General features: G+C 44.2%; 1 protein-coding gene across 2 annotated transcripts in view; it reads left to right on the top strand.

Annotated features, from left to right (window-relative positions):
• The window catches only part of BTBD8 (BTB domain containing 8), a 50,762-nt gene that overhangs the window by 2,375 nt on the left and 30,257 nt on the right, over positions 1 to 18,130 (top strand). For both annotated transcript variants that reach the window (XM_060277456.2, XM_088673806.1), the window contains exons 2-4: positions 1,133 to 1,330; positions 15,321 to 15,616; positions 17,191 to 17,308. In XM_060277456.2, the coding sequence (XP_060133439.2) occupies positions 1,133 to 1,330; positions 15,321 to 15,616; positions 17,191 to 17,308 (612 nt within the window). The remainder of the gene's footprint in view (positions 1 to 1,132; positions 1,331 to 15,320; positions 15,617 to 17,190; positions 17,309 to 18,130) is intronic.

Here is an 18,130-nt window from a genome sequence, read left to right as displayed (position 1 = left end):
TGTAGGAGCTGGGGAATGCTGGCAGCCAGCCAGCCCCATCACCTGCTCCCACTTTGGGGACTAATTGTTACCACCTCCCTGAGGAACCCCACCCAGCCATACTTGTTTACAGAATCACTACTTCATGGCACTTTCATTCTCCACTCCTTGGAGAAAGTCGCAGTTTTCAAGATTTGAGAAAAAGCAAGGGATGGATGCAGGCTTCAGCATGCTCCAAGTAGGCCCACTGAAATAATGGGATATACCGTAAGTATTCGTCACGGCTAACTTAAATCCCATTGATTTCAGTGGGTCTGTATCTGCACAATACATTTAAAGCATCATCATACCATGTTAAACAGTCAAAGAATTCTTGGAGCTGTAGCTGTTTCAGAATTGCTTAGAGTCACTAGGAGACCTGTATTGCCCTCCCAGAGCTCCAATTCTTAGAGTAGTTAAACAATCGGTTCTTCCCAGGGCACGCTAGGAATTGTGGCTTTGTGCAGAATCTCAGCAAGAAAAAATCTCCCTGCCTTGCCTGTTCTCTGAAGCTACAGCTTTCCCAGTAGCTAAACAGAAATGGAAGGTAAAGAAAGAAAGAAATTGCAAGTCATAGAACAGCAGGAAGCGGGGAGAAAGAAAATACGGGAGAGGAAGCGAGTTTCGCAATGGGCCTGGTTGTTCATATTATCGAACAGCCGGATGTGAGTCCGATCTGGTGCTGGCACCAGGTTTGGGGTTGCTGTTGGGCAAAACCTCTGTGGGGGACCCTTCCATAAGTTGCTCACTTCCTTTTCCTTCCAGTGCCCATTTGCTTGCGCCTTTTCTAAGAGTCTTGTCTGTGCTGCTGTCCTGGAGGAAAAATAAGCAGAAGGCACTGTGCCTTGCTCTCGTCAGCTCACACAGGTGAACAGGACAGCATGGAGGGCACCTCCACAGGTTGCTATGTGCCTCAGCAGGTGACCAGTCATCCTGGCTCTTGGTGCCTCCCCTGTTCCAGCTCCTTCAGTGCCACCTACCATCTGGGTAGCTGGATTTTGGAGGATGGAAAGTGAGCAAGCATCGCACTTTGTTTTAGACATCCAAGAAAGAAACATATTCTGAACTCCGTTGTGAGCTCAATGTGTGATGCTATCTCTGTTGTGTTTCACAGGCTTCTTAAAGAAGAAATCCAAACTGATGTCACTTTCTGTGTTGGCGGTGCTCTCTTCCGAGCTCACAAGGGAGTGCTTCTAGCAAGAGTTCCCGATTTTTTCTCCCATGTTGCTGGAAGAGTGTTAAACAGTCCAAACCATGGTGAAGTTTTGAATCTGGAGAATTTGGAACCCTCTGAATTTAAAACATTCCTGCAGTAAGTTTCCACTCTCACCTACCCCCTTTAAAAATGTAGTTTGAGCCAGTATTGTGATAGATCTGGTGACAGTTAAGAAACTTGTTTTCAACCTGGTACTGTAGTTTTGATAGCAGGCCATCAGTTTGTCCAATTATAATGGTTCTCTAGGCATCAAGGAATGAGCCTGATACTTGGATTGGGGATCAAGGAATTTGGGAAGAATGAGTTCTCCCACCCACCCCACTCTATGATATGTTAAAAGAATGCTGCCCCACCTTTTTTAAAACACTGTAGATATGAACCCATAACCAATCATCAACATACCAGAATATATTGTTGATATGTCCGTTTCTTAATATTTGGCAATATGAAATTGGGAGGGAGGAATCGAAAGTGGAGGTAAAAGGGGTAGCTGACAGAGTGATGGCCAGCAAGTTGTAAGAGTGTACTTAACTGCAAGATGATTTTGGGATAGTCTTAGTACTCATGAATTAAATGGACAAGGGTGTGATTTGCATTGAAATTGTCTGCTTTCTCCGTGAAACTGCTTTTCCTCGTGCCTACTGGCTAGTTAGAGGACTTTGTTGAAAAGGTTAGTAAGTGTGTGACTTGGGGAGCAACCCTGAGACTCTGGCTATCACACATTGCGGCAATTAGTTCCATAAATAAATTACATACTGTGCGAGAAAGTATTTTTCTCTTCTCTGTACCGAATTTACTGCCAATCAATTTTATTGGCTGATGTGGGAGACCTGGAGCAAGGCCTCTGTGTTTGGTCTCTGTTCCTTGTTCCAGCTCTCTCACGCCACCGGAAGTTACTGGTTGCATATCCAATAATTTATGCACCATTCTTTTTAAATAATTCATAAATTTATAAAATTACTTCAATTTGATCCATCAGAGAGGTGGCAGAATGCCCTTGATATGAGACTCTTGAGACAGTGTTAGAAACTCAGATATGTAAGCTAATCGCTAAATGGCACCTTAAACCTAAGTTACGGTTGCCACAATGGAATGTCTAGGCACCTTTTTTGCAGTTGAACTTGCTATTATTATTATTATTATTATTATTATTATTATTATTATTATTATTATTTTCTCTACCACTTTATAATTTAAAGACAAAAATCTCAAAAAGGTTTACAACACATTAAAAGATCAAATAAAACAACCCAGAATAAATCAAATGCAAGCTTCCAGGGAACTCTTCAGAACCTTCTTTAAGTGACATTTGGCTTTCCCCATATTTATTTACTTACTGCCCCATAGCAGAAGAACTATAGGAAGTCAGCATGGTGACTAGGACATGGGAGACCAGGGTTCAAATTTGAAGCTCACTGGGTGACCTTGGAGTCAGTCGCAACCTCTTAACCTGCCTCACAAGGTCATTGTAGGGATTAATTGAGGAGGGGGATGAGCCATTGACTCCTTGGAGGAAAAGCTGAGATGTAAATGCAATAAATAAGTAATTATTCTGACCCGCTGTAAGGGCCAACCAGATGGAGCCATCATTTGCCAACCTCCACGTGGTCCCAAATGGACCAGCGCCTAGTGCCTGGCTAATTTTCTGAGGTCGCCAGAGGGAGGTTTAGCTCGTCCTGAGGTTGTATCCAAGTGTGCCCCTTAATTTTGCTCCATACAAGTGAATGGTTTCAATTGCTGTACAGATGTGTAAAGCCCGCTAGCGTTGGGGATGCTAGAATCCTCCTGGGGTGGGTTACTAAGTGTCTTTGCACAAATCCAGCACCTAGGAGAGCTCATTACAATATAGAAGCTCCCTTTTGTGGCTGGGCTGAATGTTTCGTTCGTCATCAAGACTGGGTAATTTGTCAAAACCAAGACACGTTCTTAGATAATTTTCTGGTTCTTTAATCCTCTCCTTTAGAGGATTGGTGTTCCTCAAAGAATGCAGGGCAGGTCACTTTTTATGTGGCCCAGAAACCAATTACTACATGAAATGCTCGAGAAGCCGGACTGATGCTTTTATTGCTCTTGCTGAGTGAGAGTCTCTTCTGTTGACAGGTTGCTTCAACCGAGGTTAAGTGACATGGCCGCTGAGAGCCTGTGGTATATTGGAGAGCTGCATATTAGACATTCCCTTTGTAATGTAAAGAGTGAGCAGCCTATTGCTTAATTAAATGTGATCTTCAGGCCTGCAGGGAAGAGCCTATGCTAATTCAAGCTACATTTTAGAACAGACATCCTACTTTTACAGAGATTCCCAGGGAATACCACAGTTTTTGATTACCAGATTATTATCATTTGTCCATATTTAGATGGGGCAAAACAGTAGTTACATCAGCTTTACAGGTTAGAGGTAGAAGACCGTGGATTCCTATTTTAATTTTAACCACCCTGCTGTAATCATTCCCCATTTTCCTACTTAAAATTTTTTTTCCATTCCATTTCTTACCTTTCTGTCTTGTAAACTTGACATTGTTCTGGTTTTTAGTAGGACCTGTGCAAATCTAAGTGTGAATGCCATTGGCCGTGCCACCAATTGAAAAGGAGAAATGCTGTTCTCACTGTGCCTACAGCTTGACAAGTAAAAGATTTTTGTCAATTCCAATTAGCAGCTGCATAATTGAATGAATTGGCGCAATGCAGGAAGCTTTAGAAAAATAGAGCAATGGAATTTTTACTCTTCCCAACAGACAGCAAAGGCAAAGGTTTACATTACAGCTGTGTGTGTGAAAATAATTTCCCCCTGTATTCTGAAATACAAATATGCAAAAGCTCTCCAGAGAACTTTAATAAGGAAAAACCAATAGATTGACAGGACTATCATTCAAATTTAGCATTCCAATATATATATATAGCAAATAAGCTTATTTATCACTAAAAAGAATCTCTTGTGAATATGTCTCCTTTCAGCTGAATGAAAGTAAATTTCAGTATATTTGCCATCTGTCTCAGTTTGACAGGCAGTTTGTCAGGAGCAGGTACTCAGTTGGCTTTCAATATTTGGAAACCAGTGTTTTTGCTGTGGTTATTAGCAAAGAGTTCTGTATTGGTTCTTTGTACCAAGCCTCTGGTATTAGAATGAAGAGGCAGGATTTTGAAATGTGTGAGACTTTGGATTCGCATTTTATCCACACTGGAGAAATTTGCAGGTGTAAAATGATGTATTCTTCCCAACAATTATTTTTCCCCCACTTTGAGAAATAGAGAGGTCTTGCTAACATTGCCAAGTCATGCAGGATATTTTTTACACAACTGGAACTGAATTGGCTTTTATCACAGGAATACTGCAGTGCAGCAAAAAATATATGTGGACCAGCAACTATACTACTATGCTAGGATTTGCAGAAGAAAACTAGTAACATGTGGTTATGGCAAATATTTGCAAGTCTAGGCTATGATCCTTATCTACACTATAACGTTAACAGAAATTGTAAATGTTGGTAATGCTCTAAGGTCTGATTATATTGTTAAGTTAGCTCAGTTTTGCTGAAATTGATTTCAGTCTTTTTGTACAGTTTACTTTTGTGACTCGGAGTCTTTAAGCATAATTGAATTTCCTTATCACTATCTGTAGCTTGTGAAATGAAACAAAATCTATATGAGGAAATAAGGATTTTTATCAGTTTCAACAGCTATTAGAGGCAGTAATCCTATTCCTGGATTTTTAATTTATTTTGGGGGCGAGGGGGTATCTTCTATTTCATTATTGTATCCTTCACTAAAAAAAATTGTATTTAAAGCTTTGTTTTTTTCAAATTCCCGACTTATTTTAATTCTTCTTTGAAAGCAGTTCTTTTATTTTGTCTTAATTGTTTTCCCATTCTTCAAATGTTCAGGAAGATAAAGCTTACGATGCAGTCCTACATATGCCTACTCAGCATGGTATGTAGGATTGCAGCCTTAATTTCAAATTTGACATTTTTAGTGAAAAGCGTTTGCAGTTGGAGCCTCGTTACCCCATATAATCAAAATCGCCCAAACTGCAAATCCAACTTACCTATATTCCGGCGTATAAGACGACTGGGCGTATAAGACGACCCCCAACTTGTCTAGTTAAAATATAGAGCTTGGGATATACTCGCTGTATTAATAAGACGACCCGGCGTATAAGACTACCCCCGACTTTTGAGAAGATTTTCCTGGGTTAAAAAGTAGTGAGTGAGTGCCTGGAGGCGGTTGGAGGATGGATGACAGCTAACAGATTGAGGTTGAATCCTGACAAGACAGAAGTACTGTTTGTGGGGGACAGGAGGTGGGCAGGTGTGGGGGACTCCCTGGTCCTGAATGGGGTAACTGTGCCCCTGAAGGACCAGGTGCGCAGCCTGGGAGTCATTTTGGACTCACAGCTGTCCATGGAGGCGCAGGTCAATTCTGTGTCCAGGGCAGCTGTTTATCAGCTCCATCTGGTATGCAGGCTGAGACCCTACCTGCCCAGGGACTGTCTCGCCAGAGTGGTGCATGCTTGGACTACTGCAATGCGCTCTATGTGGGGCTACCTTTGAAGGTGACCCGGAAACTACAACTAACCCAGAATGCGGCAGCTAGACTGGTGACTGGGTGCGGCCGCCGAGACCATATAACATCGGTCCTGAAAGACCTACATTGGCTCCCAGTATGTTTCCGTGCACAATTCAAAGTGTTGGTGCTGACCTTTAAAGCCCTAAACAGCCTCGGTCCAGTATACCTGAAGGAGCGTCTCCACCCCCATCGTTCTGCCCGGACACTGAGGTCCAGCGCCGAGGGCCTTCTGGCAGTTCCCTCGCTACGAGAAGCCAAGTTACAGGGAACCAGGCAGAGGGCCTTCTCGGTAGTGGCGCCCACCCTGTGGAATGCCCTCCCACCAGAGGTCAAAGACAACAACAATTACCAGACCTTTAGAAGGCATCTCAAGGCAGCCCTGTTTAGGGAAGCTTTTAATGTTTGATGGATTTCTGTATTTTAATATTTTGTTGGAAGCCACCCAGAGTGGCTGGGGGAACCCGGCCAGATGGGCGGGGTAAAAATAATAAATTATTATTAATATTATACACATTACATATTATACAGTGATTCTTTGAGTTTCTAATGGGCTTTGTCTGTTGCTGGTGTCCTCTTGTTATAAATACCAATTCCTGACTGCAGACTGTTCCTCTGCATTTGAACTTCTGGTTATATTCAAGTTTCTTCGTAGATTCACAAGGTATTTAAATAAATCCTTTCTTTGCACAGTGCTGACTCCAATAAAAGCGCAAGAACTCCTTTTATCCAGAGCTGCTGGTCAATGGCAACAGCCTCTTGTTACCCTTTCCTGCCCATTGCACTCCCTCCCCAGTCACTGAATAGCTCCATCAGTTAGAGTGCGGTGCTGATAATGCCAGGGTTGCAGGTTCGATCCCCATATGGGACAGCTGTGTATTCTTTCAGGGGGTCGGATGAGATGATCCTCAGGGTCTCTTCCATCTCTACAGTTCTATGATTCTGTTTGGGACAGGTTGTTCAGACTGAGGATCCGAGACAGAATCATCTGCTTTAGAGAGCCCTACAGTAGCAGCCCGTGTGATGGTGCAGAGCTGCCTTCCGAACAGGACTGTCCCTGCTGCTTACCTGGGTGTGCATGTTCAGGTGGCGGGAGCACTGGGTTGGTTCTGCTAGTGCAGCCGCACAGTCCCAGTGTTGCTGCTCCATCTGGGTTATCTGCAGTGATCAGGAGTGCAGCTCAGCCTCAACATGTGGGCTGCTCCTAGGACCAAGTATTTTATTTATATTTATTTCTTTGTTGTGTTGTTTAGTCGTGTCCGAATCTTCACGACCCCATGGACCAGAGCATGCCAGGCACTCCTGTCTTCCACTGCCTCCCGCAGTTTGGTCAAACTCATGTCCGTAGCTTCGAGAACACTGTCCAACCATCGTCCTCTGTCGTTCCCTTCTCCTTGTGCCCTCCATCTTACCCAACATCAGGGTCTTTTCCAGGGAGTCTTCTCTTCTCATGAAGTATTGGAGCCTCAGCTTCAGGATCTGTTCTTCCAGTGAGCACTCAGGGCTGATTTATTTCTTTACTTTATTCAATTTCTATGCCACTTTATATTTTTAAGAAAAAAACCTCAAAGCAGTTGACAACACATTAAAACATCAAAGGAAACAATCCGCAATAAAAACAAATTCAAATACAAAGTATACAGTCAAAGCCACTTAATTAACAGGAAAACCAAAGATTTCAAAATAAAACATTGCAAAGGAGGTCAAATATAGAAAATGTATTTAAAACAAATGAAGATAACAAAAACATAAATGTAAACATAAAACATTTCATTTTTTGAAAAAACAACAACCCCAACTTATTTATGCAATTTTAACAGCTTTTATACTCGCATCATACAGAATCCACCATTCCTCTCTTTTCCAATCCATCTCTCTGTGGCATTCTAGGGAAATCTTGATCTGCCGCATATCCTGATATTTCACCCATTATCATCTCAAGTCTTCCTTTTTTGATATCTGCTGCTCATAGGTGAACTCCTACTTATAGGTTAAATTATATATTGTACCCTCTAAGATAATCTCCAAAACACCTCCACTCCTCTTTAACTCGTCCTTATTACTTAGTTTTTGTGGTCATGGTCCCTAATTCTATGTATTTGATCAATTTGTTTGGCCAAGTTTCCTTCGTGAATATCTCTTCTTCTTACATACATATACTCTTCTAGTTGCAGCAGTTGCATATAGAAAGATATTGAGTGCCTTTTTTGGAATGTTATCGCCTATCATCCCTATGAGAAAGGGCTCTGGTCTTTTTGGGAAATGTGAGTTTTAGGATCATTTCCCAATACACTAGCATATTTACATGACCACCACAAATCAGCTTTAATATTCAATATTGGTATCAATCTTTATTTTGGTCACAGACCAGTGTAAGATAAAAGTGTACGGATAAACTGAACACATCAGACTTAAAGCAGGTAAGGGATAAAAACTAATAATCTTAAACGTTTCAAAAAAAGTCAAAAATAAAATGCACATAATTTTAGAACAGCATAATTACCAAGAGAATAAAATATTATCATAAGCATAGAACACATCTGCTGCTGTTGCTGCCAGTCGTGCCAATGGTGGTTCATGGTGGCTGGTGGCTATAGAACAGGCATCCCCAAACTTCGGCCCTCCAGATGTTTTGGACTACAATTCCCATCATCCCTGACTACTGGTCCTCTTAGCTAGGGATCATGGGAGTTGTAGGCCAAAACATCTGGAGGGCCGCAGTTTGGGGATGCCTGCTATAGAAGCTCAGGCTTGGTGGCCTGGGTCTGTGCTAAGAAACAACCAATATATATTGGTTGCATATTGATATTGGCCCCAATGTGTCACCTGACCTCCACCTGAGCAGAAAGCAATAATGCTGTCTACAGTATTTGCTTTGCTTTGTTGTTCTAGAAAAAGAGGTGCAGGAACTCCCACCTTTTGGAACGGACAACCCAAAGTTGTTGAGCTTTTGTGTTTTTAGACAGTCTTCTTTCTTATTAAAGCAAGCCTGTATGAATCTTCTGAAAGGCAGGCCTTCTGCAGGATTTTTTTTTTTTTTTGCATTAGTAGCTGCTATCGGCAATTGGTCTGCTCTAAGAGAGTGAAGGCGATATGGGTTGTTTTCCACAACACAGCATGTTGCTCCCGATGTGCTTCAGTTGTTGTGAGATCGGTGAGTGCTGCCTCCCGTGGCGAGGTCAATGCAGCAGGGAATACTGCAGCATTCTTAGGCAGATATGGAGAACGCCACAAATATTAAATATTTATTAACCTGGCCACTTATAATAGATTGAAACATACGGAGAACTCTCCCTACTTCAAAAAGCACAGAAGCTTCCGAGTTGCATTAAAATACAGCTTACAGACAGAGCATGAGTACATAGTCTGCCTGCTTTCTCAATTCTGCTGTATTTCTGTCCTCCTTTTTATATAGACATTTCAGCTTCCTGTCTTGAGCAGCTTCCGAATGGCTGGTATCGTTTAGCTTGTTTACTGCTAAGGCTGCCGTTCCTTTTAGCTTCTGTTCTACATGCTATTTTTAAAGTTATTGTTTGTTTGTAATGGAAAAATTCAAAGTGATGTATACCTTGTCTCCGAAAGAAGGTGCATGAAAGTCTTAACGCCGTTTTGTTTTCCTCCTGCTCCATAATAGAGATGTGTGGTGTAGCTCTCAGTCTAGCAGATCCAGAAGAAATTCTAGGATCAGCTATTTTTCGTATGTGGAAGGCCCATAAGCACAGGATTGGATCATACCGTGTTTCCCCTTTTTTAATACGTACTCATAAAGTAAGCCATGGCAGGATTTTTAAGTATCTGCGAAATACAAGACATACCCCGAAAATAAGACATACCTTGTTGCTTTCCTTTAGAGCCTCAGAGAGGCTTGAGACCAGGTGGGAGGGGGTGCATGAATTGAGCGCGTTGCCAGGCGAGCCGCGCTAGGAGGACTCCCCCCCCCCCGCTCTTCCCAGGACTTTTTTCCACTCCAGCCGAGCGCCTGAACGGGGAAACCTCTTGGCATCGGGAGGCCTGCCGGCCCCAGAGCGTCATGGGCTGCATGGCCCAAGGCTGAGCGGCGGCGGGAGGCCCGCGGGCCCTTCCGCGCTGCCGGGGCGGCGGATGGCGGCGGGAGCGCTGCTGGCCCCTTGCGAGCCGCTGGAGCGTCGTGGGCTGCATGGCCTGAGGCAGAGCGGCGGCGGAAGGCCTGCAGGCCCTTCCATGCTACCGGGGCGACAGATGGTGGCGGGAGCGCTTCTGGCCCCTTCTGCACCACCAGAACATTGTGGGCTGCATGGCCGCCGGGGCGATGAACGGCAGCGGGAGCGCTGCTGGCCCCTTCCGCGCCGGGGGCGAGTTGGCAGCTGATTGACAGGCGGCCTCGCCAATGCCTGGAGGGAGAGGGGCGGCGAGGAGCACGCGAGGGAGACCCCACCCCACCCCACCCCCTAATGGAAACGGCTCGGGGTGGGGAGGCAGGAGCACTTCAGGGAGCGCTGCCGTGGCGCTGCCGTCGCCGCTTTGCCCAAGAAACCCGCGGGGGTGCTTGTCGGGCGGGCCATGACGAACTCTCCCCGTTCCCTCTGGAGACAGGGTGCCACCGCCTCCTCCTGGGGCAATTCTGCGGGACTTCAGCATAAAAGCACATTTCCTCAGAGATGTCGCGCGTGTGGCTGGCTGGCTGGCTGGCTGGCTGGCTGGCTGGCTGGCTGGCTGGCTACTCGAGTTTAAAGGTGCAGAGGATTCCCGAAGGGGTTCCCCTCGCGTACCCTCGCCCGCCTCCGCACGCGTTCAAGCGGGAAAGGAAGTTTGGCTCCTTGAGCTGCCGCCCCTTATGAATGCGTGTTTTGGTGTTGTGGACAAGGGTCTCGTTTCCCCCTCATGGGACCGGGATTACGCAGGCATCTTTCCGACGACCTACTTGCCATTCACCCCGGAGCCTTTCGCGTCTCTCTCATCTCCCCCCCCCCGCTCTCCCGCCTCCATTTCGCGCCCGTCGGATCCCATGTTAGCGATGGGATGGATGGCAGCACCCCGAGCCAGTAAGGTACTGTACCGTAATAAAAACCTAATAAAAAATTAAGACATCCCCTGAAAATAAGACACCTTGTGTTTTTTTGAGGAAAAAAGTTATAAGACGGTGTCTTAAAAAGGGGGAAACACGGTAGGGCCATCTAACGCAGCATTCTCTTTCCTGCAGAGGCCAATTGGATGCCTATGTGAAGACCAAAAATGAAGTACATCTTGTTGTTTGCCTCTCCTACATGCAGTAATTGGTATTCACTGGCATCTTTTGCTTCATCTGCCCAACACTGTCCATTGGGTTTGCGCAACCCAGACTTGCCCCGCTAATATGCACTATGTTTGTGAACCATTCCTTAATGTTGTCATCTCCTAGTGTCAGTTTCGCGGTTAAATTTCCTCTGCATACATACCAGGTCTACTGCTAGGAGTCTTCAGTCTGCACACAGCAGAAGTTAACGCTCCATGGATTGCATGCTGCATCTTCTGCAGAGAGGGACTTTGATTTCTAACTCAAAAGCTACTGCATCTTGCTGCAAATGTTCTATAACCATGTAAGACGGGTCAGCGAAGTTTTTGTGGCTTGGGCAGGTTCACGGTCCCGCAGACGCCGCAGTGGGCTGGAGTGTGCGTGCACATGCATGTGCAAATGCTATTTCCGGTGTGGAGGAGATGTGCATAGCTTTCCATTGGCCTCAGGAGCTTCCTGCAGCCAATGGGAAGCCAGGCAGCGTCGCAGAAGGCAGTCCCCCCTCTGCGCCAGTTTAGTGCGGTGCACGGGAGCCAACCGAGCAGGCGGCTAGGGTCCCCAAGCGGGCGGCAGGGGTCCATGGGCCGGTCAAACTACCCCCATTGGCAGCTTTTGGCCCATGGGCCTTAGGTTGCCGAGCCCTGATGTAACAGATCTTTAAGCTGCCTGTTATATTAGCCAGGGCAAGCATATGAAAGAAGGATAATTCTGGCAGGAGCAGACGGGGGTAATCTTTTGTAATATGGCGCTCTGTGCGAAGCCAAAATTTGACACCCTCAAAGGGATCTCTTCAATTATGGATCTTCTCAAATTTGCACCTCCTTGGCTAGGCCCCTCCGTGCAGGGAAACCTCCCCCCCCCCATCACCCTAAATTCGGCATTGATTCCGGATTCTTTATTTCTTTGACTGAAATGTTATGCTTTCATTATTTCTAATGAAACCTTAGTTAATAATCCTGTGCTCTTAACTGGAGGAGATTCTGTGTAATCTTGTCTCATCCCACGTTCACACCTTTTGTCTTTTTAGCCTACTTGCTGCAAAAGTATGTGTTTAACCTGAGGTGGACGGAATAGTCGGAGATGGAAAGATGGCAGCATTTCGTTGACCATCTCTCCCTGATTATGAAATGCTCTTTCCCAGAGAAGCTTGCCTGGTGCCAAGCATGATGTATTTTTAGTGCCGCATTAAATTGACTTTAGATTCTTAGGGTATATTAGTTTTTACGCTTTATGTATATTCAGTTTCTTGTTGGACTGCTGGTGAGTGTGTGTGTTTAACAGGATCTTTGGAGAGTTTTAAATATTTTTTTCTATAGGTTGCTCTAAGTCTTTGGACGGTAGAGCAGGGGAAGGAAACAGTGAGATGCACTGCTGCTTTAACCCAAGAGGCCTTAGGTAGCTCACATGAAATGTTTCAGGTGTTGTTGGATTCCAACTCCCATCAGCCCCAGCCAGCATGGTTGGTGGTCAGGGATGATGGGAATTGTAGTCCAACAACATCTGGAGGGCACTACGTTGCAACAGTTGGTAGCTTTTGCATCATTTGTGTCTTCTAGGATGAATGTGTAGCTTCAGCCCCCCCCCCCCCGGGATTTACTAATCTGCTCCAGGTATTTGGATAAATTTCAAGGTGCTTCGTTAGTTTTTTAGTTTTTTTAAAGATGGGGACAGCTTGTCAAATGTGTGTGGAGAAGTGCAAAGAAGAGAAATGGGTGTTTGATTCAGAAGCAAATGCACGTGTCATTTGGGGGGTAGTGACTGAAGGAGGCTGAGTTCACAAAAACATGGCACTGACCCCCTAATTAAAGGTGCCTCTGTATGCTCCCAGGAGTTTCGGGTGATCTTACAGAAAACCTGCGTCTTGTCTTGTTCTGCAGAATGATTTGTAATTCAAGGCATGTGGGTTTAAATGAAAAAGAAGGTTGACCCCAATGTATTTAGGCAGAGCACAGGACAGAATCAGACCTGCTTTCCCAAAGCTGCTTGAATTCTCATGGGCAAAACACAACTCCAGAATCCAAAGAGGAGGTAATGTAATGCTGCTTCTCCTCCCTCTTCCAGCAAGAAGCATTCCAGTTGGAAAAGCAGGAGAAAAAGTAATCTTAAACAAAAACGGGGGAGCAGATTTTGTGGGGTTAAACTTTTAAAACGACAAGTCCTCTTCCCCCATAATCCTAGAGCCACATTAAGAGAGGGGAAGGAAATAGACTTTGTTCTTCCCTTCCCCAAATGCTGCACTTTTCCCCATAAGAATGAACAGCAGCTGTTCAATCTATGGGAGGAAATAAGGGGGTGCCCTTGGGGGACTTGCCCTGTTGAATAAACCTGTGCAATGAGACACAAACTTGGACTTGTCTTTACAGCTTGCAATCAGTTTATTGGTCATGCTAGAGTGTGGCAGGATACACACTCTTTCCTGCATAGGCCAAAGTCATTATTTGTTTATTGCGTTGTTGGAAAGCCTGTCAACCCCACAAGTGATGATCAAGATTTTAGCAGTCCAGTCAGCATACTCTCCCAAAGGGGAGAAGAATTTTGCAACCTTAATTTAGATGACTGTCTGATAACGGAGTGTTACAGCTTCCAGGCAGGAAGATTATCTTGTATTTTCCTGGAATTATTATAAATTGACTAATAAATACAGACAAGTTTCATCTGATTGCAGCGCACAGTTTAGAATGTCTGTCTGGAGGTTGTTTTCAGAACAGATTTGGACAAGAGTGTTTATGCCTTAAAGGACACAGCATACACTTTAACACTCCATAAATTCATGCATATTGCCAAACAAGTCTCTCAAGGAAATAGTTACCGTATCTGGAAGTCTTCCCCCCCCCCCCAAAAAAGTAGCCTGAGTTATTTAGCTACTCAGAGGCTATCCTGTTTTTCTTGTTTTTTAAACACCCTTGCCCTTTATGGCTTTCTTGAAGGTTGCATGACACTTTTGTCTGTCTTGTTGTAAAAGACTTTGAGAACTGATGAGGCTATTTTTGTATTAGTGTGTCATCGTTGGCAGTAAATGAACGCTTTAGAGGGGAAAACCAGGAAGCGATCCAGAGGGTTGCTCATTCTAAGTCTGCATCACAGGATCTTCAAGTTATAATCTGGCATGTTTGGGTTCATGATTCCCCCCGCCCCTGTGCATATCCACATGCACTTGTATTTCATGCACCTGTGTTTCATGTACATCTTCTCTCGCTAGGTCTGCTTGAATCTTATTACACTGGGATAATGTGGTACTCTTTCAAATGCATAGTTGCGAGTTTGCTTTTTAAATAGGCCAAAAAGTAACACGGGGGGGGGGGGCAAACAAAAAATGGTTATAGTTGCAGCATGATCTCCGTTGCATGCATGGACCCTCCCTGTAGAATAACTAGTTTCCGAAACTATTGAATCATTCTAGGTGATTGTGCATAGGAACATAGAAAACTGCCTTATACTGAGTTAGGCAATTGGTCTATGGAACCCAGTATTTTTTGCATGGTCTGGCAGTGGCTTTCCAAGGTTTCAGGTAGGGATTTCTCTCCCAGCCTCACCTGGAGATTCTGGGGATTAAACCTGGAACTTTTCATCTACCATGGAGGTGTGGCTCTTCCCCCATTATCAAATCTGCAATGACTAGTTTCTTGATCAGCAATTTGTTTCCTAGTCAGCCAATTTCAGAGAGATTGGGAACGCTGGGCCTGTCTGGAATTGCCCATCCTTTAAAGCTGCCTTTTTTAATTCTAGAATGACAACTAAGAAGCCAGATGGCAGAAGCCTCATGGACCAAGTTTGGTTCAGGGATGTTGCATTGTAAAGTACTATTTCTCTAGCAGATGTGCTATTAGGAAAATACACTTTTAAGATGTACCTGGGATATATATTTTTTCTCCTGGCTGAATTAATTTGTGATAACTGCTGCTTTTAAAATGTCTTGGATTTTTGAGTGCCCGGTACTCTGTATATTAAAATATAATTAGGTTTTTAGTGTTTGGCGCAGCCTCACTTACCCAAATGATTGAGATGGAGGGGCAAGTAAAGCAATGCATTGTGGTATAGATTTCGATTGTAGGGCAGGCTTCTGTTTTGCTACTTGTTTTGGCTAACTACTTAAGGATAGGCACTATGAACTTCATGAGATCTGGTAGTCAAAACCACATTTTGAATTACGCAATGCATAAAACTTTCTGTGAAGCCTGATCCTTTGCAGGCGTCCTCAGAGGCAAGTCCCATTGAAGTAAGTGGGACTCCTTCCGAAAAAAGCATGCATGCGATTGGAGCCTGGTTCTCTTTTCCTAGGGTCGTGTATTCATCCAGAAACGTCAAAGAGTCTGAGCAAGCGATTCTCAAGAAAGAAATATCAAAGCCTAGCTCCACAAAGGAACATGAAAGTGTGGACGTCAGCAATCTGCAAAATGGTGAAATATTCGCTGGACAGTGCCTAGAAAATCATGAAAGGACATCTGGTTATCAGTATTCCTTAAGCGGAGCCCTAGAAACAGAAGCTGCTGCTTCCCCTTTTATTGCAAATGAAATTCCTGGAGAAGAAGCTGCTGCTGCTGCTGTTGATGCTAAAGGCAAGGCAGTTGTGTCAGGTGAGGTTAAACCGGTGGCGTTTGGATTTCCTTTTGTTACTTAAATGCCAGTGTGGGTTTGTTAACCATCTGAAACAAGGTTTGCCGTTGCTGCGCTCGCAGTGTCGAGCTTAATATTCTTCACTGTAGCTTGGCTCCTGAGTAATGAACCTTGTGTTGTTTAGACAGGACTGTAGGGATGTGTAGCCACAGCAACTCTTACACCCACCTATTGTGTAAGAGCAGAGATGCTGTAGTGCCAAGCCTTTTGTGGAGTTACGGAGTTTGCTTAAAGCATTGTTAGCTCACTCTTCCGTTGGAAAGGTACCCTGAGGCTCACACAAGATCAATAAAAACAATAGCCAAGGCATATTGTAAGCCTGCAGGCAAGATATAACAGTGCAATTCTACACATGTCTCTTCAGAAGTCCTGGTGAGTTCATCTTTTTCCAAAGTGAGAGTTTCGGATTGCAGACCATTTCCCGGACATGAGAAGTGCCAGTCCATAATGCCTTTGGGCTCGAGCTCCATTTATTGACCCTCATCTAGCCCACAACTGTTCAGATTAGGGCCGGGCGATATCTGGTTTTCAACATTGTGATATCACCAGCTAGACACCGTGATATATCCATATATCACCACGTCTGAAATAAGGGTGGAGCTATGTCAAGGCATTGGCTGGCATCACGGTTTCTCCTGCATCATGATTTCTGCCGGTGCCTACTCTCGTGATTCACTGCCCCTCTCTCAGGCGAGAGCTGAGCCGGCAGAGTTACCACGGGCTGCAGGAATCGAGAGAAGCATTGGCTGGCTTCGCGGTTTCCCCCACATTGTGATTTTTGCGTAGTGCACTCCCACACTGTGATTCACAATATATTGCCAGGTCAAAAAATTATGAAACTGATATCACGATATGGACTTCAAACTGATTTTGGACAATATATGCATATATCGCCCAGCCCAGATCGTGGACAGCCTCCCCTGACTCAGCTGTTACTTAGAAATAGGTCTGGGTGGCATCAGCCCCCAAACAACTAATGACCACACCTGGTGGTTTTATGTTGGGAACAAGTGGTATAGTATAGTGCAAACACTATGGCCCTGAAACCCATGACATAGCTGCCAAGTTATCCCTTTTTTAAGGGATTTTCCCTTATGCTGAATAGGCTTCCTCGCGAGAAAAGGGAAAACTTGGCAGCTATGAACCCATGATCCCAATGCTACTCTTACTGACCGGACTGTGAATTAACATCTCTAGGGGAGGCCTTGGGGGTGTTCTGGATGCTTGGGGAAGTCTCAGGGTGTATCCCTGTCTATGGAATAAACTCCCCTACAAAGTGCAGTAAGCGCCAGTGTTAACATTTGTCAGCCACTGAAGACACACCTCTTTCCCTATGCATTTGGGAGGGATTGAGGTTTTAGAGATGTTCAGAGATCCCTTTTTATTACCTGTTTCCTATGATACTGAAGCTGTATATTTTATTAATGTGAAATTCCACAGAGCTTTTCTTTTAGGATGTGTTTCTATTCCAGGACCTTATGGTGTAGGATGGTCTCATAATTAAGATAAGCGAGTCATTTTTTCTTTGTTCCAGATGATTCTAAAATAGAAACAGCATCTCGCTTAGGAAAAGACCTATTGATGCTCTGCAAGAAATCTTGGTTTTCGGATCTTACTATATGGATTGACAAAAAGCAATTTCAAGTGCACAGGTACTTCAAGAGAATGTAGCATTTTTTAAAAAAAATGGGGTGGGTGGAACAACGTTTAGAAATGTCTGTGGGTTGTATTTAATTAAGCTATACTTTGAGTCAGTGGAGTAGACCCATTGACATTAATGACTTAGGTTAGTCATGCCCATTAATATCAGTGGGACTACTCTGAGTAAGTTGCATTGCATACAGTCCAATATGTGTGATCTTCGATGGAGAAGAGCTAATCTAATACTAGATGAAAACTGGCATTGATTCAGCAACAGTGTGTTGAGTTTTGAAATATTCCCCTCCTGCAAGGAAAGCTTACTTTAGCGAATGAGAGAAAAAGAATACAGCTGTCTTGCTCCTTAAAGCTCTTGGTCCTCAAAATAAATAAGCAAACCTTTTACCAGAATAAATCATATTGAAAACATTGCAGAGTGTTAATAGCTGAATTACTGTTAAGCTGCAGATCTGCCCTCCAAAGAGGTATTTCCTCATTTGGAAGGAAGATGAAAGATCTGTGATGGGGGAAAATAGTGGTGTTCCGTGTTCAAAGTCGGAGAAAACCCCAGGTGCCCAAGAATTTGAGAGATTCTTCCAGCCTTGTTTTGTGGATAATGAAAATGAATTGTGGATTAGCTGTTAACTGGAGGCATTTCAGAATGGTAGCATTTTTCCACATTCTGTGACAAATCGGATTAAATTGCCAGGGATCCTGGGAGAAATAAGTATGCAGTGAGCAGACACGCATTAGTAGGTAAAGGGCAAATAATTTCAACCTTTTGTAGCAGCTTTCCTAAAATAAATATTTGTATCTAGTAGAATAATGTTTACTCC

Source organism: Zootoca vivipara, chromosome 7 (assembly GCF_965207765.1).
Source record: "Zootoca vivipara chromosome 7, rZooViv2.hap1.1, whole genome shotgun sequence".
NCBI classification, from domain to species: Eukaryota; Metazoa; Chordata; class Lepidosauria; order Squamata; family Lacertidae; genus Zootoca; species Zootoca vivipara.
Note: the sequence above shows the minus strand (reverse complement) of the source record. Positions and strands in the feature narration are given on the sequence as shown.